This window comes from Musca autumnalis, unplaced genomic scaffold, assembly GCF_047663935.1.
Source record: "Musca autumnalis isolate F117 unplaced genomic scaffold, ASM4766393v1 scaffold_4, whole genome shotgun sequence".
NCBI classification, from domain to species: domain Eukaryota; kingdom Metazoa; phylum Arthropoda; class Insecta; order Diptera; family Muscidae; genus Musca; species Musca autumnalis.
The window spans coordinates 69,277,218-69,299,439 of NW_027411977.1; the positions used below are offsets into that span (position 1 = coordinate 69,277,218).

A 22,222-nucleotide genomic window follows, 5' to 3' on the forward strand; every position below is an offset into this window, starting at 1 on the left:
ATAGAAGCACCCTTTCCATCAGAAAGGATCTATAGAAGCACCCTTTCCTTCAGAAAGGATCTATAGAAGCACCCTTTCCTTCAGAAAGGATCTATAGAAGCACCCTTTCCTTCAGAAAGGATCTATAGAAGCACCCTTTCCTTCAGAAAGGATCTATAGAAGCACCCTTTCCTTCAGAAAGGATCTATAGAAGCACCCTTTCCTTCAGAAAGGATCTATAGAAGCACCCTTTCCTTCAGAAAGGATCTATAGAAGCACCCTTTCCTTCAGAAAGGATCTATAGAAGCACCCTTTCCTTCAGAAAGGATCTATAGAAGCACCCTTTCCTTCAGAAAGGATCTATAGAAGCACCCTTTCCTTCAGAAAGGATCTATAGAAGCACCCTTTCCTTCAGAAAGGATCTATAGAAGCACCCTTTCCTTCAGAAAGGATCTATAGAAGCACCCTTTCCTTCAGAAAGGATCTATAGAAGCACCCTTTCCTTCAGAAAGGATCTATAGAAGCACCCTTTCCTTCAGAAAGGATCTATAGAAGCACCCTTTCCTTCAGAAAGGATCTATAGAAGCACCCTTTCCTTCAGAAAGGATCTATAGAAGCACCCTTTCCTTCAGAAAGGATCTATAGAAGCACCCTTTCCTTCAGAAAGGATCTATAGAAGCACCCTTTCCTTCAGAAAGGATCTATAGAAGCACCCTTTCCTTCAGAAAGGATCTATAGAAGCACCCTTTCCTTCAGAAAGGATCCTATAGATCCTTCTATATAGAAGCACCCTTTCCTTCAGAAAGGATCTATAGAAGCACCCTTTCCTTCAGAAAGGATCTATAGAAGCACCCTTTCCTTCAGAAAGGATCTATAGAAGCACCCTTTCCTTCAGAAAGGATCTATAGAAGCACCTTTCCTTCAGAAAGGATCTATAGAAGCACCCTTTCCTTCAGAAAGGATCTATAGAAGCACCCTTTCCTTCAGAAAGGATCTATAGAAGCACCCTTTCCTTCAGAAAGGATCTATAGAAGCACCCTTTCCTTCAGAAAGGATCTATAGAAGCACCCTTTCCTTCAGAAAGGATCTATAGAAGCACCCTTTCCTTCAGAAAGGATCTATAGAAGCACCCTTTCCTTCAGAAAGGATCTATAGAAGCACCCTTTCCTTCAGAAAGGATCTATAGAAGCACCCTTTCCTTCAGAAAGGATCTATAGAAGCACCCTTTGATTCAGAAAGGATCTATAGAAGCACCCTTTCCTTCAGAAAGGATCTATAGAAGCACCCTTTCCTTCAGAAAGGATCTATAGAAGCACCCTTTCCTTCAGAAAGGATCTATAGAAGCACCCTTTCCTTCAGAAAGGATCTATAGAAGCACCCTTTCCTTCAGAAAGGATCTATAGAAGCACCCTTTCCTTCAGAAAGGATCTATAGAAGCACCCTTTCCTTCAGAAAGGATCTATAGAAGCACCCTTTCCTTCAGAAAGGATCTATAGAAGCACCCTTTCCTTCAGAAAGGATCTATAGAAGCACCCTTTCCTTCAGAAAGGATCTATAGAAGCACCCTTTCCTTCAGAAAGGATCTATAGAAGCACCCTTTCCTTCAGAAAGGATCTATAGAAGCACCCTTTCCTTCAGAAAGGATCTATAGAAGCACCCTTTCCTTCAGAAAGGATCTATAGAAGCACCCTTTCCTTCAGAAAGGATCTATAGAAGCACCCTTTTTTTCAGAAAGGATCTATAGAAGCACCCTTTCCTTCAGAAAGGATCTATAGAAGCACCCTTTCCATCAGAAAGGATCTATAGAAGCACCCTTTCCTTCAGAAAGGATCTATAGAAGCACCCTTTCCTTCAGAAAGGATCTATAGAAGCACCCTTTCCTTCAGAAAGGATCTATAGAAGCACCCTTTCCTTCAGAAAGGATCTATAGAAGCACCCTTTCCTTCAGAAAGGATCTATAGAAGCACCCTTTCCTTCAGAAAGGATCTATAGAAGCACCCTTTCCTTCAGAAAGGATCTATAGAAGCACCCTTTCCTTCAGAAAGGATCTATAGAAGCACCCTTTCCTTCAGAAAGGATCTATAGAAGCACCCTTTCCTTCAGAAAGGATCTATAGAAGCACCCTTTCCTTCAGAAAGGATCTATAGAAGCACCCTTTCCTTCAGAAAGGATCTATAGAAGCACCCTCTCCTTCAGAAAGGATCTATAGAAGCACCCTTTCCTTCAGAAAGGATCTATAGAAGCACCCTAGAAGAAAGGATCTATAGAAGCACCCTTTCCTTCAGAAAGGATCTATAGAAGCACCCTTTCCGTCAGAAAGGATTTGTAGAAGCAGCCATTTCTGAAAGAAGTAGTGCTTCTATCAGGCATGTCACACATTCCGATCGAAATGGTTTCAATTACGTAATTTCATTTCGATCGTTTTTGTTTTAGCTTCTTCAGATTCCGATCGTTTTTGTAAAATCGGAAAACTTTATTATTTAGTTTAAATATGATATTAAATGTAAATTTGTTAACAAAACAAATTAAAAAAAAAATAATAATAAATAAAAATACAATTCCGTTTGCAAAATCAAATGTGGTTTCATTCCGAAAAAATTTTAGTTTTTCGGTTTCTGAAGAAGCTAAATACGGAAACAATTCCACTTTCGATCGGAATGTTTATGTTTTCACCTTGGGACTACTGAGGAATTAAAACTCGTTTTTTACATTTAAATATATTTATTTATTTATCGTTTTCTCGTTCATTTGTTGTTGTTGTTTTTTCACTAGATTACATATGACATTCAAAGAAACAAATGAAAAAATATATTTTTCTTGTTATATTCAATGCATTTCTTTTGTTTTCTTTGCTTTGAGAATTAGTCGCAAATTTTTGTTTTGTTGTTTTCTTCTTTAATATACTTTAACAATTAATCTGTTGTTGATATCCGTCGATTTATAACATTTGTCTTTAGAATAAATTCAACCACATATAGAGAATAATTCACTTTTGTTTTGTTGGTTTGTTGCTGTTCTTCATAGTTTAGATTTGTGATGCTTATAAATTGTTCTAATAAATACTCAGAGAGTTGTTAGGTGTAAATTTAAGTATACACGAAATGTGAGAGTGTTTTTTGTTTTGTTTTTTACTTAATTTAAATACGCTTATTTTGTTTTATTATTTTTTTAACGAATCATTAAAATTAAATTATATTGCACTAAAATTAAGGAAACTAAACAAAAAAAAAAAACGTTTTAATAAAAACCACAGGTTATAGGTTGGGTATAAAATGCCTTATTATTTGAATTCATAATTAGTGGAAGTTTGCTTCGCACATTTGTTTAGATTTGATGTTGTTATTTGTTTTTTTTTTTCTCATATTTTTTCTATTTATTAAGGAGGGACTGACTTATTGGTGTACTTGTTTTCATTATTTGGTGTCATATGGTAATCGCCGGACTTTACAGCGGCAATTCCACCTAAATGTTTAAACTTAAATATAAAATTATTTATTAAACGTTTGAATGTTCGTTTTTCATATTTATTTATTTTATTATTTATTTTTTTTTTTTGCTAATGGAATATTTTCTTTATTTTGGTTTATTTCGCCATGTAACTGAAAAGTAGTTTTGTTTTTAGGTTAAAATTGATGAAGAGAACTTTAATAGCATGTTTACATTAGAGCTGTTTTGTCGTGTTAATCTCCTTTATGAGGATTAATTGATAAATATGCAATGGAATTGTATAGGTAAACGTGCTATAAAATTCCAACATATCGGAGTTTTTATTACCTACACCAATCGCAAATTTGAATATAAACTCCCCGTGAGTTTTCTCACTTTCACCTTTAATTTGAAATGACAAAGAGGCAAAACTCACTGCACTCACTGCGGAGTTTACATTCATGATCAGGCTGAATATGTTTTTGGGTCTCCTGTATGTCTGGAAGTATGGAATACTTTCCTAAAGACTCGAGGAATAAGCAAATATCCAATTCTAAATATACGCCCCCACTGTTCACCAAATGGACAGGGCAAGTCCTTATCAAAATCCTTTGATACTGTCAACCACTCTACGCTGTTTGAGAGGTCATGGAACAGACTATTCTCGGGCCAAGTTTGAAACTTTGGATAATCAATTATTTGCCCAATCATGAATATAAACTTCTCGTCAATTTTCTCATTTTCTGCTGAAGCAGAGTTAAGACAAAACGTACGGGGAAATTACATTCACAATCACCCTGTATTACACATACATATATACAGTTGTACGTGATAGTTCCAGCCCCGTATAGTCAAACAGGCAGTTCCCCAAGTTCCGGAACTGTTTAACCTCTCCTGTATTCCACCCCATTGAGATCGCAACGTATGCGGATGATTGTACGATATTCGCGTCAGGTACTTTCTCTGATGTAATTTGTGAAAGGCTGAAATCCTATTTGGTCGATCTTAAAACCCCTTTCCACGATATGAATATGCAAATATCCGCCACTAAATCTATGGCCACTCCGCTCACCACATGAACTGCAGAGGACACCAGTGGGTTGAAGAAGGTCTCCTAAAGGGGTCTTCTATACAAAGAAGTCCTCTTTAAGGGGGTTTCTATACACAGAAGCCCTCTTTAAGAGGTTTTCTATGCTGGCGGAAGTCCTCTTAATGGGTATTCTATGGATTGAGGGCCATCTAACGTAGTTATCCATAAATATAATTCCTTCTGAAGGGGTCTTCTACAGATATAAGCTTTCCTAACGAGGTCATTGTTATTAGGAATCCCTCCAAACGGGATCTCCTTTATAAAGAAGCCACCATAAAGGGGTCTTCTATACATAAACAGAAGCCCTCCTAACGAGGTCATCCTTACTTAGAAGTCGTCGTAAAGAGATATATTTGGAAACCCGTCTAAAGAGGCTGCCTTCTGCTAAAGAGGTCTTCTTTACATAGAAGATCTCATGAAGAGATCTATACATTGAAGCGCTCCTAAAATTGTCTTCTACACGTAGAAGTCCTTCCAAACAGTATTCTATACATAGAAGCCAGTCTAAAGAGGTCTTCTATACATAGAAGTCCTACTAATGAGTTATTTTATACCTTGAAGCACTCTTGAAGAAGTCTTCTATACATGGAAATCCTCGTAAAGACAGACAGAAGTCCTCTTAAAGGGGTCTTATATAGGCAGAAGTTATCTTAAAGGGGTGTTCTACAGATATAAGCTATCCTAACGAGGTCATCCTTATTAAGAAGCCCTCCAAACGAGGTCTTCTATATGAAGAAGCCATCCTAAAGAAGTCTTCTATACATAAACAGAAGCCCTCTTAACGAGGTCATCCTTACTTAGAAGTCGTCGTAAAGGGATCTATCTGGAAACCCGTCTAAAGAGGTCGTGTTCTGCTAAAGAGGTCTTATTTACATAGAAGACCTCATGAAGAGATCTATACATTGAAGCGCTCCTAAATTTATCTTCTACACGTAGAAGTCCTTCCAAAAAGTATTCTGTACATAGAAGTCCTACTAATGAGTTATTTTATACATTGAAGCTCTCCTGAAGAAGTCTTCTATACGTGGAAATCCTCTAAGGAAGTATTCTATACATATAAGACCTACTAATGTGGTCTTCTTGGTAGATAGAAGACCTTCTTGCGTGGCCTTTTATATATAAAATACCTTTTATATATAGAATATAGAATGGTCTTATGTAGATAAACGACGGCCTAAATGGTTCTTCCATAGACAGAAGTCCTCTTAAAGGAATCTTTTATAGACAGAAGTCCTCTTAAAGAGGTGTTCTACACATATAAGCTTTCCTAACGAGATCATCCTTATTAAGAAGCCCTCCAAACGGGTCTTCTATATAAAGAAGCCATCCTAAAGAAGTCTTCTATACATAAACAGAAGCCCTCTTAACAAGGTCATACCGTCGTAAAGAGGTCTATACATGGAAACCTTCCTAAAGAGGACTTCTGCCAAAGAGGTATTCTATACATAGAAGACCTCATAAAGAGATCTTCACTACGCTGAAACGCTCCTAAATTGGCCTTCTATACATAGAAATCCTTCCAAACAAGTAAAAAAGTATTAGTCGGCTTTGTCGACAGAGATATACCCTCAGACTGTGTATATTGAAACAATTTTTTTTCCCAAAAAACGTATGTATTTAGGGGTTTTTAAAAATTTTGGGAATTTGACAAATTTGTTCATTAGGATTAGAGATCAAAAGTTTTGCGGAGGAGATACCTAAAAGGAATGGATCTACATTGAATATTATGAAAGTGGATCTCCAGCCACTATATATGATGCCATAGGGGGATTTTACACCCTTCGCGGGATGTTTGCTCAAGAAGTATGGACTTACCCCTGAAAAAACGTTTACCATCGTAATTGAGGCAGCGAATGCAAGTTGCTTCAACAAAAATCAAAGTGATTCGAGAGCAGGTGTTAAAGTGAACTTATCCGAAATTTTGTGTGGGAGGTACCGGATGGATTGGACAAATATAGTCCATATTTGAACCTGATCTATATCTGTTAGATATATTAGGATGTGTAAAGTATGGACCAATTCGGCAACTCCCTTCAAGAGTTATCGTATGAACAAATTTTCCGAACATTTTTGAACTTTTGTGGGGGAGGTACCTGAAGGAGTGGACCGATATGGCTTATCTTCAAACGTAAACTATGTTTGGACAAAATATTACTAAGGCCAAATTTTGGACCGAATCGGCAGATCCGTTCTATCTTGCGCTCCAACCACCTCACACGGTGTCATAGGGTTTTTTTTTTTTGCAACTTTCAGGCTATTTTCTCAGGAAGCATGGACTTGCCCCTAATGAAACTTGTACCGTCGTATGGACGGCAGTGAATACAAGTTGCTAAAACAAAAATCAGAGCGATTCGAGAGATGGCCCTAAACTGAACTTTTCCGAAATTTTGTGTGGGAGGTATCCGGAAGGAGTGGGCCGATTAAGTCTATATTGAAACATTATCTAAGTTTGGTACACATTTTACGATGGGCAAAGTATGGACCAAATCGTTTGCTCCCTTCAAGAGTTATCGTGCGCACAAATTTTACGAACATTTTCGTACGTTTTTGGGGGAGGTACCGGAAGGAGTGGACCGATATAGCCCATCTTCGAACTTAAACTTAGTTTGGGCAAAATATTACGAAGGCCAAAATTTGAACCGAATCGGTTCATCCGTACGAGAGTTATCGTGCGCTCCAGCCAGCCAGACAGACAGACGGACATTGCTCAATCGACTCCAAATTGTCTGAAACACATTTCGTCCAAACATACTTGGGGTCTAAAACCATTATATCGATGAGGCACATTTTGCCCGTATGAAAGTGTCTATACCCTCGTTAGCATAAATGCTGAGGGTATAAAAAGTAGTATATACATTAGGGTTATGACTTTTTGACATTTTTCCTCAAAAATGATTTCCTGTAGCAGGGTTGCATGAACTTTTGCCTATTAATCACTATGCTATCGTTTATTCCATTGAAATATAAAAAAGTTCACGCACAAATCGATTTTAAAAAAATAATTTTTTGAAAAAAATATATGAAATGAAAAAAATTTTTTTTTTTCAAAAAATTATTTTTTGTTGCCCGAATGAATAAATAGAAGCCTACTAATAACTATAATAACGTTTATTTCATTCAAATATTAAAAAAGTCGCGAAAAAAGTCACTTTGAAAAAATTTTTAATTTTTTGTTTTTTGTTAAAAAATTATATTTTTGAAAAAAAGCGTTTACGACATTTTTACGATTCTCAGAATTGAAGAAAAATAGTGAGAAATAAATTTTATGTCATTTTAATTATCTCATGTGGCTCTAAAGTTTATTTTCAATTATATATCTGTTTTCAGTGACTTCAAAAAATTGTCCATAATTTTGATAAATTAAAATTTTAAAATCATTTTGTGCGTGAGGTTTTTTCACCAAATCACCTTATAATTAAGATTTTATGTAATCTTATGGCAAAACTCATCACGCTATGATACAGGGATATAAGGTTGTAAAAAAGTCATAACCCTAATATACATAGAAGCTATTCTAAAAGAGTTATTCTATACATAGAAGCCCTACTAATGAGGTCTTTAATACGCTGAAGATCTCCTAATGAAGTCTTCTATACATGGAAATCCTCGTAGAAAGGTATTCTATACATGGAACCATTTTTAAGTGGTCTTCTATAGGTAGAAGACATCCTAGAGTGGTATTTTATATATAGAATACCTACCTAATGGTTTTCTGTAGATAAAAGGCCGCCAAAATGGGTCTTCTATAGACTGAGGTCCTAAAGGGGTCTTCTTCTATTACAGAGAAGCGCTTTTAAATGAATATTCTATACATAGCACTTAAGTCGTAGGAAGTCTTCTTAGGCAGAAGACTCGCGTATGTATCCTTCTATTGGTATTGGTAAAAGAAGAAGGTAGACCAAAAAGGTATTCTATACATAGAACCCTTTTAAAGTGGTCTTCTATAGGTAGAAGACATCCTAGAGTGGTATTTTATATAGAATAACTCCCTAATGGTTTTCTGTAGATAAAAGGCCGCCAAAAATGGGTCCTCTAAAGACAGAAGTCTTCTTAAAGGGATCTTCTTCTATTACAGAGAAGCGCTCCTAAATGAATATTCTATAAATAGCCCTTAAGTCGTAGGAAGTCTTCTTAGGCAGAAGACTCGTGTATGTATCCTTCTATTGGTATTGGTAAAAGAAGAAGGTAGACCATTGCCATCTATAGGTCATCGCATACATGTATACATAGAAAACCCATCTAAGGGCCATTGTTATATGTGTTCTTTTACTATCTGATGAATTTGAAAACTCAAAATGGACACTTGGAGACATTAAAAACATTATTTTTACATTGAAAGTTAATGCCAAGAAGCTCCTCCTTGAAATACAATCATCACTTTCAACTTTAAGTTAACCGGAACGCTATAAATCTGTTCGGTAAATCCAAACTATAGCAAAAGAAGACTTATAATAATGGGGGTTAGTGGTATTTTTAGGCAAATACTCTGCTACGTGGCCATCTAAAAACCTTCTGTAGGTATAGGACCTATTTAAGTGATTTTCTTTTTGCGGGAGACTCGCTTTTTAGTGAAAGCAATATTTAATTGGTGAAAGAGCAAAATAAGAGACACCGAAGTGTTTTTCTTTACACGAAAGACCCGCGTCATAAATAATTAAAAAATGCCTTCCTGTATGTAGAAAATCTTCTGCGAGCGGCGGGCGATGTAGGTTATAAAAATAGTGTCTGTTTTTGTTCGTAGTCTTGATTTGTTATATTAAAAAAAATAAATGTAAAATAAAAAAAAAAACAATAATAAATTCTTAGTTTAAAAAAAAATCCATATAAATTTTAAGATTTTCTCTGGTTCAGCATTTTGTTTTCTTTACATACAACTTATGTAATAAATCGATTTTAAGATTGTAAATAAAAAAAGGAAACACACAACTAAAATAACTAATCATCAGCGTACTTGTGGTAGTAACGTTATGTTTAAATTAAGGCTTAACATACTTTAGCTATGATCGCATCGAATTATGCTCAAACTACTTAATAGTTAAATTTTAACATAATTAATTGCATTGTGACTGAAGCCTCCTCCCTCAGTCAATCAAAGTATAGAAAATAATAACAAAAATTTATAGAAAGAATAGGGTAAAAGAAAATAAAGCAAAGTTAAAAAGGAACACGCACAACAAAAATTACAAAGAAAAGAAAAAAATCGGATAGTACTTCAATGATTAATACAAAACAAAGGGACAAACTGTTTTGTATGTCACATTATTTGAATGGAGTTTTTTTCGTTTTTGTTTTTTTTTTTAATAAATAAATTAACTTAGTTTAGGGCATCACCAAGTGTTTCCTTGAGTGACTCAAAGATTTGCAATTGTTGTTCCGGTTTCAGATTGTAAATCTAAAAGTAAATCACACAAAAAAAGATTAGGAACATGCAAATATTGATTAAAAAATATGACTTGTAATAATTACCTGTGTTAACAACTTAGCGGGAGATGGAGTTCTTATGAAACTAGAAATGTAAACATTTACAAAGGTGGCCATTAAAAATTGACAATCGAAACGATCCATAATACCACCATGGCCAGGAATCATATCGCCAAAATCCTGTGCAATAAGAAAACAAAACACATCATTACAATACCCAACTTTTGTCACATTTCTAGCACTCACCTTGATTTTAAATGCTCTCTTAAAGCCAGAGGCAAAGAAACCACCAAATGGTCCAATTATGGAACTAAACAAACTTAGGGAAATTGAGTGCCATATAAATGGTATCACTCTAATGGATTTTCCAATACCAAACTGCAAAATTTAAGAAATTAAAATATTCATAAAAATGTACACTTCATTTCAAAATAATAAAAAAAAATATTCAAATACTCACCACACTCAAGCTATATTCTTGGGGTGTAAACAAATAGCTGGGTTCACAACTCATCGACATACTGCCCAATTCTTCGGAATAGACAATGGGGCAAACAAAATATTGATAATGACACAAAATATATGAAATAATTATGCCAAAAATAACAGTGGCAAAACCGCCACCAATAAAGCCTTCCCATGTCTTCTTGGGACTCAATTTAATCAGTGGTGTCTTGCCAAAGAAGAAACCAAACATATAGGCCATGACATCGTTGCACACAATCATCGAGACGGGCACAATAAACCAAATTAATCCTGTAAACAAAAGTTTGAATAAGTTTCATTAAACTTAAATGTATTTATTAGACTCTAGGCTCATATCTCTAAAAGTGTCTGGACGTCTGTCCGTTATTTGTTCAATTCAATCACCAAGGATCATAAAAAAGTATTATCTTCTTTAAAACAACAAACACATCATTGATAATAATAACAATAACATTTACAACGTACCTTCGAAGATATTTTGTATAATCAAATAACTTTGAGTGACAACAATCAACAATGAAACATGAGTCCAGGCGAATAGACTGAATTGTTTCATATAGTATTTCTTGACCAATGATAAAACAAACCATACGAAACCAATGCAATATAAGGCAAAGGAAAGGAAACGATGATAGGTGACCATAAATTTCAAATATTCCTAAGAAAACGAGAAGAAAGACCAAGAATACTTTCGGAGTTAGTACAAATCATATAAACAAAAAAAATCCATAGGCAACACATACCACCCTATTAATGGCCACACCGAAATAATCCACCAGATTTTCACCATAGAAAAAGTAATTGGAAGTCAAGAGGAAATACCATGATAAACTACGGAACCATGGTAAACCATGTATGCGATAAACTTGATAACCAATGGAAATGATTTCTTGGAAACATTTAACTTGTACCAATAGGGTCTGCAAATAAAAAAAAATGGACAAACATTATTACATATTAAATTGTTTTATGCACACAAACTTACCGTAATCATTAAAGCCAAAGGTCCACCATAGATTATGAGACAGAAACCACAAATCATAATCCAAGTGAAGATACCACGAATAACCCAATTTTTCCATCTTTAAATAAAAAATATATATTTATTAATTATATGAGTTATGGATTTTATTAATTATATAATGATATTAATTATATAATTATTATACACACCTATCGGGTAAATCCTTTAGCGCTGAATCAAGAATTTCAGGCGTTTTATCGGTGCCTTGTGGTAAATTTTTGGACAATTCATCAACAAATTTTTCTTCCGGTAATTTTTCATCTTCGGATTCAATCTGAAAACATAAAAACGAAACAAAAATAAAAATAGATGAAAGAACAAAATGCGTTATCTTAGATGCCATAAAGACAGATACTTCACAGAGGTACCTTGTGGTCCATTGAGTTTATTCTGGTGTCAGAAAAGTAAGCAAATTAGGGGGAAGTTACTGAAGTATGGAGAAAAACTTTAGTGCGGTAGTTGTATGAAGGACTGACCCTAAATATTGGTGCATTTTGGGGTTCATATCTCAGGATGTATTTACATCTTCTAATGTTGTAGCCATTATCAAAACGGCTACTCGATAATTAAAATGTCAAAACGATCCGGGTTAAAAATTAATGGGGGGTCAGGTGAGTTATGGGAGTAATTTCTTACTACAGTTATCGTGTCATAGTTGGATCTTTAGAGCTTTTGAGACAATATATCAGGAAACATGGACTTGCCTACGAAATACATATCATTTCAAGCAGGACCACAAGGACTATCTTTGACTACATCTCAACGAAAATTTTGAACTTCTGTGAGGTATATACAGTGGTGGCCAATACATTTACAACAAAATTGCACGTTTTAGGAAATTTTATTTAAAATATGTTTTTGAAAGTAAAATTAAGTATTTTTTGGCAATTATTTATAGCTTGTTGTCTCAAATATAACCCCCTGTTTTTGTAACTATTTTTTGTTCGTTCGTCTATATTCGTAATAATTTAGGCATCCATAGCTCAGACCCCAGATGACATACGGACCTAATTTTTCGTAGACGCGTTCCATATATAGTTAAGAAATCCTCTTTTTAAAATCAGAGCTCTACATTTGCGCTGAGGCGAGTAAATCGATCTACAAAATTTGACAGTTCGCGTGAGAAGAATAAAAACTTTTACAAAAACAGGGGGTAAAAGAATATACAAAGTTTTGACACGTTATACGAGGGCGGTTCGGAAACTTCTTAGCCTATCAATGAAAGAGAATAGTTAGTTTTTCAAAAATATTTTTATTTTTCAATATAATCTCCTGAAACTTCAGTACATTTAGTAGTCCAACGCTTTTCTAGCAATTCTATCCCCTGATTAAAATAGTTGTCCTCAAAGTCTTCAAAATATTGGTTTACAACTGTAATTGCATCTTCATTTGAGGTAAAACGCTTGCCAGCAAGGAATTTTTTTTAGATTTGGGAACAAGTAAAAGTCACTGGGAGCTAAATCAGGAGAATAAGGTGGGTGTTCAAGCAACTCGTACTTTAATTCGTTGATTTTAGCCATTGTTAAAACACTCTTGTGCGCTGGTGCGTTGTCTTGATGAAAAATTATTTTTTTGTGTTGTAAGCCAGGACGTTTTTCTCGAATTTGTACATTTAATTGTTCCAAAAGTTTGCAATAGTACTCTGAATTTATTGTTTTAACCTTTTGCAGATAGTCAATCAATGAAAATACCTTTGAAGTCCCAAAAAACCGTTGCCATAACCTTACCAGCTGATTGAATTGTGTTTGCCTTCTTTGGGGCACTTCCTCCAGCTTCAGTCCATTGTTTGGATTGTTCTTTTGACTCTGGAGTATAGTGGTGGATCCATGTCTCGTCAACAGTTATGAAACGATGCTTAAAATCCATTTTATTTCGCTTAAAACGATCCAAACAAGCTTGTGAAATGTTCATTCTTATGCGTTTTTGATCGACTGTTAACAAATGCGGCACCCATCTTGCAGAAAGCTTTTTCATCTGTAGTTCTTCATGCAAAATTAAATGGACTCGATCATTTGAGATGCCCATGATATTAGCAATTTCACGCACTTTTATTCTTCGATCATTTAATACCATATCATGCACTTTGGCTACAATTTCTGTTGTTGTTGCTGTTTTTGGACGTCCACTACGTGGTTCATCTTCAATGCTTGTACGACCACGTTTAAATTCAGCAAACCAATTTTTTACTGTTGCATATGAAGGAGCACATTCACCTAACACATTCACCATATCATTATGAATTTCTTGCCCCGATAAACATTTTTATACCCTCAGCATTTATGCTAACGAGGGTATATACACTTTCATACGGGCAAAATGTGCCTCATCGAAATAACGGTTTTAGACCCCAAGTATGTTTGGACGAAATGTGTTTCAGACAATTTGGAGTCGATTTAGCAATGTCCGTCCGTCTGTCTGTCCGTCTCTCTGGCTGGCTGGTGCGCACGATAACTCTCGAACGGATGAGCCGATTTGGTCCAACATTTGGCTATCGTAATATTTTGTCCAAACTTAGTTTAAGTTCGAAGATTTGTTATATCGGTCCACTCCTTCCGGTACCTCCCCCACAAAAGTTTGAAAATGTTCGGAAAATTTGTATGTACGATAACTCTTAAAGGGGGTAACCGATTTGGCCCACACTTTGTACATCGTGAAAGTTCTACCAGACTTAGATCAAGTTAAAATATGGACTCAATCGGTCCACTCCTTCGGGTACCTCCCACACAAAATTTCGGAAAAGTTCAGTTTAGGACCTGCTCTCGAATCGCTTTGATTTTTGTTTTAGCAACTTGTATTCGCTGTCCCCCATACGACGGTACAAGTTTCATCGGGGGCAAGTTTATACTTCCTGAGAAAATAGCCTGAAAGTTGCAAAAAACCCCTATGACACCGTGTGAGGTGGTTGGAGCGCAAGATAACTCTCGAACGGATCTGCCGATTCGGTCCAAAATTTGGCCTTAGTAATATTTTGTCCAAACATAGTTTAAGTCTGAAGATAAGCCATATCGGTCCACTCATTCAGGTACCTCCCCCACAAAATTGCAAAAATGTTCGGAAAAATTTTGCGTACGGTAACTCTTGAAGGGAGTGGCCGAATTGGTCCATACTTTACACATCCTAATATATCTACCAGATATAGATCAGGTTCAAATATGGACTATATTTGTCCACTTCATCCAGTACCTTCCTAACAAAATTTCGGATAAGTTCACTTTAAGACCTGCTATCGAATCACTTTGATTTTTGATAGAGCAACTTGCATTCGCTGCCTCAATTACGATGGTAAATTTTTTTTAGGGGCAAGACCATACTTCTTGAGCAAACAGCCCGAAGAGTGTAAAAACCCCCTATGGCACCATATGTTGTGGCTGGAGATCCACTTCCATAACGGTCAATGTCGATCCATTTCTTTTAGTATCTACTCCGCAAAACTTTTGATATTTAATCCTAATCAACATTATTGTCGGTTCATACGCCCAAAATTTTTAAAACCATCTAATAATAAATTCGAGTAGCTATGGCATAAAGTAGAAAATATTGGTTGTACAGATGATATTTTTGAAAATTCTATATTAATTCTTACCTATTTGATGTTGATAATATACATATGAGTAGTTATGATGTAAAGGAGGCAAAATATAATCAATGCAATCATTTTTTTTTTTAATTTTTTATGTATAGTTTGTAAGAACAATAATGTTTAATATTTTATTTATAGAGTAGCTTTGAAGTATGGTGGAATCTTTGTAATTATATCTGAATTGGCCATTGAATTGTCCATATGGCTTCGATTGCAAAGTAATGAAATAAATAAATACATACGTTTTTTGGGAACAAATTGTTACAATATACACAGGCTGAGGGTATATCTCTGTCGGCCAAGCCGACTGATACTTTTTTACTTGTTAATTTTAAATATTAAATCACGAAAATTGCGTAAAAGCCCACTGTGCAAAATTGTTTTCTATTTCTTATTAGATAGCTGACAAAAAAAAAAAATAAAATATACAAAAAAAGATTTTTTTCTATTTGGACCAATATTAAAGAAGTTATGAGTATTTCTTTGCATATAGTTTTTACAGAATTCGACTTTTTCAAGGCGCGATATCACGGGAATCTTTAATTAAAAAAATCTGAAAAGATAATAAAAATATAAATAAAGGAAATCAAAATCCTCATTTTCAAACAAAGACCAATTTCACTCAGAAATCCCCATACACACTATTTAGACATAAGGAGTGGTTTCAAATTTATTATTAGTCCGTCTTAGAGGTCACCGATTCAGATGTCTGCAGATATTGTCTTCTACAACACGTTATAGTATTGACGGTATCATAGCTCCGAATTGTCTATGCAATACAAAATCACCATTGAATTTTTATATATATATATTAGGGTTAGTCATTTTTTCATTTTTTTTCGAATATCAAAAATCTGTGGAAATGGCATGTAGGGCAGGCAAAAATAATAAGAATTGCGTTTTTACTTTTTCGAAATTGTAAAAAAACCTTCCGCACAAAATGCAATTACTTTAGCTAAAAACAAACTTTTTTAGTTTACTTTTTTTTAAATTTTTAAATTTGAGAAATTTTTTTCTGCAATAGTTGTTCTTGGAAATAATTTTTTTAGTTGGTTTTAGTGCATCGATTTCAAATATGCAATTTGATCAAAAATCTGTCATTTAGTTTATAAGCTACATCGATTTTAAAATTTGCAACTCGGTTTCATTTCCCAGTTTTAAAAATTTTAAACGAGTTGCTCTAATAAAAGTTTGACAATACAGAAGTAATGTCATAATACATAATTTATATCGTTTTGAGTTTTAAATTATTTTTTCATAGTTTGTGTTCACATCGCCATGTCGTTTAAAAAAAGTTGCAAAAATGTCCAAAAAAACAGTGATAACTGGGTCAAAAATTTTAAAGCAAAAAGACCGAATGAAATGAAAAAGCTGTTTTGCCGCTATACCATTTATACGAATTTCCGAAATCAATATAATTGAAAGATATAGAGAATTAGTGCTTGAGAAATCTAAAAAAAATATTATCAAATTTTAAAAATCACAAAAAAAATTCAAATAAAAAAGTCGGTTTTGAGCTAAAGTAATTGCATTTTGTGCGGAACTTTTTTTCACAATTTCGAAAAAGTAAAAACGCAATTCTGCTTGTTTTTGCCTGCCCTATATGCTATTTCCACAGATTTTGAATCTAAAAAAAATGACTAACCCTAATATATATATATCAAGCTTTTTGTAGAAAATTAACTTATGTTGAAACTGAGGTATGGGGTATTGTAACTCGCGATCAGTTTTACTATACCATAACTTTTGACCGCATTTCGGCAAACTAAACTGTTTTAGCCCGATTCACCGAGGGGTTTCTTAAAATAATAATTTGAGCGGAAGCTGTGGTCGTACTAATGTAAAAAAAATCGTAAAAAATCGTTGAAATAAACGAGTTTCATTATGTTATTTTCCAATTAGTTGTTTTACAACACAATGTAGAGCTTAATGCTCAAAGGAGAAGTTAAAGAGCACACTTCAGAGTTGAAGTTTCTAATGTATGATTTTTTAATATATCCACTGTATCTACCTCAAACGGATGCTGACATTTTGAAACCTGAAAAATGGGGTTTTTTGAATTTTTGCTCTAATCGGGACGCGCAGCTGGATTTCCCTAAAAGCTTATTATTTGATTGTAGTACTTGCGATTTCGCATTTTTTAATGTATAACATGAGGGTGTAGCCCTCACAGGATCACAGTAATCTGCGCCTAAACACGAAATTTTTGTGCGTAAATTTTTCTCAAAAACCTATTTTTTTGGTTTAAAATTTACAAACGTCATTCGATTTCCGTGGAAACCCGCGTAAATTTAGTTTTTTTACGTTCTGAATCTAACAAGCCACGACGCGTAAAAATCCACCCACTAGATCGGCGGATATGATACCCCTCAAATTTCGAAAATTTGCAAAAAATTATTTTAAAAATATCGCATATTAAAACGCGTTTTGGATGTGTCAGTTCTACTTAAATAAATAGACCGATACACGTGTTTAAACTGCGCGAAAACAGATATTTAAAAACTCTCGTAAATCCAGAGATATAATAGATTTTTTCTAAAAATTGAGTGCGATGCTACATCCACGGTTCTTGATGGATCGCATTGAAACGGCATAGAATGATGTATTTTTTAATGGTGATTATTGAAATCGGATGCGCATAAAATGTAAATGAACTTCGCGGAAATTGTGACCATTTTACTGTATTTTGCACCCTTAAATGCAGCAGATGCTACATCGTGGCCGCCAAATAGAATTTGACAAACTGTACATCAAATAAAAGGGATTGATTCGCTGTGTTGGAAAATCGGATGCGCATCATGTCATTTTCATAATTACGCGGTTTATATGCGTCTCAAATGTTACGCCACAATTGGAATTCTTTGTGATTTAATATAATGTTCTAAAAATATTCGCCAATAGGAAAACTATAAGCGAAACATTTTTTGCAACGGAATATATTCATTATTGCGTGAAATTTGGACGAAAATGACGAAGAACTCAAACATTTTTTCTTCAACATTTCCTATAAAACCATAAAAAAATAAAATTAGAATGACATGATTTTTATTTTTTTCGTCATATTTTCATTGTATTTTTGCAAATAACATGAATACTATAGCTCCAAACTTCACGGCTTAGGTTTCATTTTATTCCTCACAATGTCTGGATGCTGCTATAATTTTTTTATATATATATTTTGTAAGTATAAGCGCTACTGTTTCAAAAATATGTTTGTAAAAACGTGAAATTATTTAACAAATTTGATTTTTCGCGAATTCATTGAGACTTCGCGATTATTTTTTGCATCATCGCATAGGTTACGAATTCAGTTAACGATAATAGTATATAACAGCTAACTATATTAAGCCGCGATTTTTTTAGAATTTTTTCTAATTATCATATATAAAACGGTCATATCTCTTGCGCGCAACGATCAAAGTTAGTAACGAAAACAGATTTGGAATGCTGATTTTTTTCTTAATCTATGTACCAAAAATCATTGATGTAGTGTCAACAATTTTTTTTGATTTTTTTAAAATGGAAAAGACCATTTTAGACATTTTTCCTGATATATATATATAACCATCAGGGACATAGTAAATATTTGAAAACAAACGTCTTCCAATCATTTCCTAAAGTTAAATGACCCATAAGCCACATTGTTGACGTCATTATCAGTTGAGAATTGCACTTTAATTTTTATTAACCACAACAACAAAAGCAAAAATTATTTAATTTTGTTTTTAATACAAAAACTAAACCTAAAAGCGGAACTAAGGCAGACAAAAAAATAAAAAAAAACACCTTAAGAATGTGAATGGTAGAAAGCACACTGTTTTCTTCCCTATCCCCGATAAGAAGAAACCATTCAAGTGCGAAAAGACAATAAACAATTCTTGAGATATGTATTTTTGTGTTTTCTTTCGCATAGTTCTTTTTTTCTGACCAAAAAAAAAAAACAAATCAAATGGCAAACTTAAACAAAATCAAATTTAAGAAGTGCTAAAAGTATTCAATGCCATGTAATCGCATCGCATACACACATGGTGTTGTATTGCAAACCGGCAAAAAAAATTAACAACCGGCGTTTCAACTAACAACAAAACATGTGTTTCTTATCAACAAAAAAAATATAAATATATGGTTGTTTTATTTTCAAATTTGTTTTTTTTTTTTATCGTACGTTATTGCTTGCTGTTCATATTCTTGTGGCAAAAAATTTGGCTTCTTTCTCTCAAAGCGAAAAAAATCAATGAAAGATAAACTTTAAGATACTCTGGGAAGAGGGTGTGTTGAACACAACCTGTGAACGAATATTTATTTTCTTCATTTCAATAAAGTATATTTTTAAAAGATATGATTATAGGGTATTGCAGGTATTGATTTTTCTCTATTAAGTCTTTTTGATTTCTTCTTCATACATTAAAATTTGTTGGAATTTGAAATTAGTTTTAGTTTGGGTGTATTACACATGGCTATGCACAATGTAAAATTTCTTCCAAACGTACATATATAAGTATATAAGGGAGAACACCTTCATGTAACTCCCTCACATTGAAAAATAAATCGCTTAAAATGAGTTTTAGGGCTGATCAAGGATGTTTTTGAATTTTTTACCGTATGCAGCCCTTGTTGTCTTGCTTACGTGGGCAAGTGCATGCTACCTGTCATAATGGAACAACTACGAGGGCGGTTCGGAAACTTCTTAGCCTATCAATGAAAGAGAATAGTTAGTTTTTCCAAATATTTTTATACCCTCAGCCTTTAGGCTAAAGAGGGTATTTACACTTTGATAAATAAAAATGTGCCTCATCGAAATAATGGTTTTAGACCCGAAGTATGTATGTACGATACCCGTTTCAGACAATTTTGAGTAGATCTAGCAATGTCCGTCCGTCTGTCTGTCTGTCTGGCTGGTGCGCACGATAACTCTCGAACGGATCAATCCATTCGGTTCAAATTTTGGGTATTATAGTCGACTTATCTCTTTGACTGCTACACACGAACTGAGTGTGCCGTCTCATTTATTTCACAATCATGTCTCTATACTTATGCTTACAAACTAATCGATTACAAATATATGTACATTTATCGTTATCAAAGTGTTATCGATATGTGTTATTATTTACAATAGCTGTGTTCATGCACTCTTTTCGACCACAGCTCGGCCAACCTGATAATTGTGACCGCCCCGGTCACACGGGGTTAGGTTTTAAATCAATGAAGGTAAAGTATACTTAAGCTAGGGACTACATACTTATGCTACTTAATCTACTACTATGTACAATTAACTACTACTACTATATACACTACTAGGCAGAGCAGCCCTGGGTCCCGTTACCGGGGTCATCCGTTTTCCATAATCGCATATTGCAGGCCTCGATCACACCGTCATAGGGTATTTGAGTGATCTGGCAATTCTCTATATCTCTGACCACATACCGATCATGTGGCAACACCTTATGCACCACGTAGGGTCCCTTGAACTTCGGGATCAATTTTTTATTTACCCCCACTGTGGTGTCCACATTCTTTATCACCACGAAGTCACCCGCTTTAAAAGAATTAACCTTAATGCCCTTCTCTTCCGATCTCTTTTCATTGTATTTTTGCGCCCTCGCAATAGCTACCTCAGCCTTGTCTCTAATCTCCTTGATACCCCCCCCCGGGCCCGAAAGGTTCTCCTCTAGGTACTCAGATAATTTGTCCACTATTTCCCCTCTTTGATTAACTCCGAATAAAACTCTGCTTGGGGTATCACCTATAGACCTATTCACCGTATTATTGAAAGCAAACTCTATTTTGCTAAGTTGTTTCACCCAATCGGCATGTGCTACTGGCTCACTAAGTTTAGCCAACATTCCCACCAAGGTCCTGTTCACCCGCTCGACCTGACCATTAGCCTGGGGCGAGTGGACAGCAACCTTTACGTGATCAATGTTTTTCTCCTTGAGAAAATCTTCAAACTCCTTTGAGGTGAAACAACTTCCCCTATCTGTAATGCACCGTACCGGCCTACTATAATAATCGAAATATTTCATCAAAGCCGCATTAACTTCTTTCGTACTTGTTGTCAAAACAGGGTACAGCCTAACAAATTTCGTAAATGCGTCAATAACTACCAAAATGTGCTTTCTTTTATTCTGTAACGATGGCAAGGGTCCCAGATGGTCCAAATGAATCGTGTGGAATGGCTTAGGTTCTTTTGGAATGTTGTGTAGTGCTCTCGCATTTGGTCGATGGGGTGCGGAATACATAAGACATTTTATACAGGTCTTCTTAAATTGATCTATCTTTTCCTTCATGTTCGGAAACCAGTAGTGTTCTCTCATTTTTAGATAACATTTATCAACCCCCATATGGCCTACGCTTTCATGTATGTTTCTAATTACTTCTACTTCCATATCTTTGGGAACGAAAAATCTCAAACCTTCATTCATCTTCCTGTACACTACACCGTTCACCATGTCATATCCGTTTACTTCACCTTGTTCCAATTTCGCTTTCAATTCTGCTATTTCTTTGTCTCTCGACTGGGCTGCACATAGTTGAAAATCTATGTCTTCTATCTCTATAGTCGCCACTACTTTGTCATTATCTTGGTGTACTCTGGATAGTGCATCTACATGACCCATCTTTGTCCCTGGTCTGTGTCCGATAACATAACTATAGTTTTCTAACTCTAATGCCCACCTCGCTATTCGGCTGTTAATATTTCTTTTAGCTAAGGTCAGAGTAAGTGAATTGCAATCCGTTAATATTTTGAACTTTATTCCCTCCAAATATGCCCTAAATCTTTTAAGAGAATAAATAATGGCTAATGTTTCCAACTCAAAACTGTGGTACCTCGATTCAGCATCCGTGGTTCTCTTAGAAAAGTAAGCCACCGGATGTAACACGCCATCGTCCTGCTTCTGCATTAAAACCGACCCAAATCCCGACGCACTTGCGTCACAGTGCAGCTCTGTTTCTCTATTTGGGCTATATATCGCCAGCACTGGACTAGATGTTAAATGTTGTTTCAATGTTTCGAATGCCTCCCTGCATTCGTCTGAAATTTGGAATTTGACCCCATCCTTCGTCAATTCATACAACGGCTTCGCTATCAAAGAAAATCCCTTCACAAATTTTCGGAAATAAGAGCACAATCCCAAAAATGCCTGCACCTCCCTAATGTTTTTCGGCATTGGGTAATTTTTTATTGCCTCCACATGACCATCTGATGGCTCAATGC

The 22,222-nt window shown here is 34.9% G+C and overlaps 1 protein-coding gene across 1 annotated transcript in view; it reads right to left on the reverse strand.

The window, feature by feature from the left end:
* Positions 1–3,522: 3,522 nt before the first annotated feature.
* The window catches only part of Cds (CDP-diacylglycerol synthase), a 35,197-nt gene continuing 16,497 nt past the window's right edge, over positions 3,523–22,222 (reverse strand). Inside the window, exons 2-9 of the mRNA XM_073982372.1 lie at positions 11,576–11,700; positions 11,388–11,484; positions 11,146–11,322; positions 10,868–11,060; positions 10,377–10,672; positions 10,163–10,294; positions 9,962–10,096; positions 3,523–9,887 (exon numbers count right to left, since the gene is read on the reverse strand). Coding sequence (XP_073838473.1) covers positions 9,810–9,887; positions 9,962–10,096; positions 10,163–10,294; positions 10,377–10,672; positions 10,868–11,060; positions 11,146–11,322; positions 11,388–11,484; positions 11,576–11,700 — 1,233 coding nt within the window. The 3' untranslated portion in view covers positions 3,523–9,809. The remainder of the gene's footprint in view (positions 9,888–9,961; positions 10,097–10,162; positions 10,295–10,376; positions 10,673–10,867; positions 11,061–11,145; positions 11,323–11,387; positions 11,485–11,575; positions 11,701–22,222) is intronic.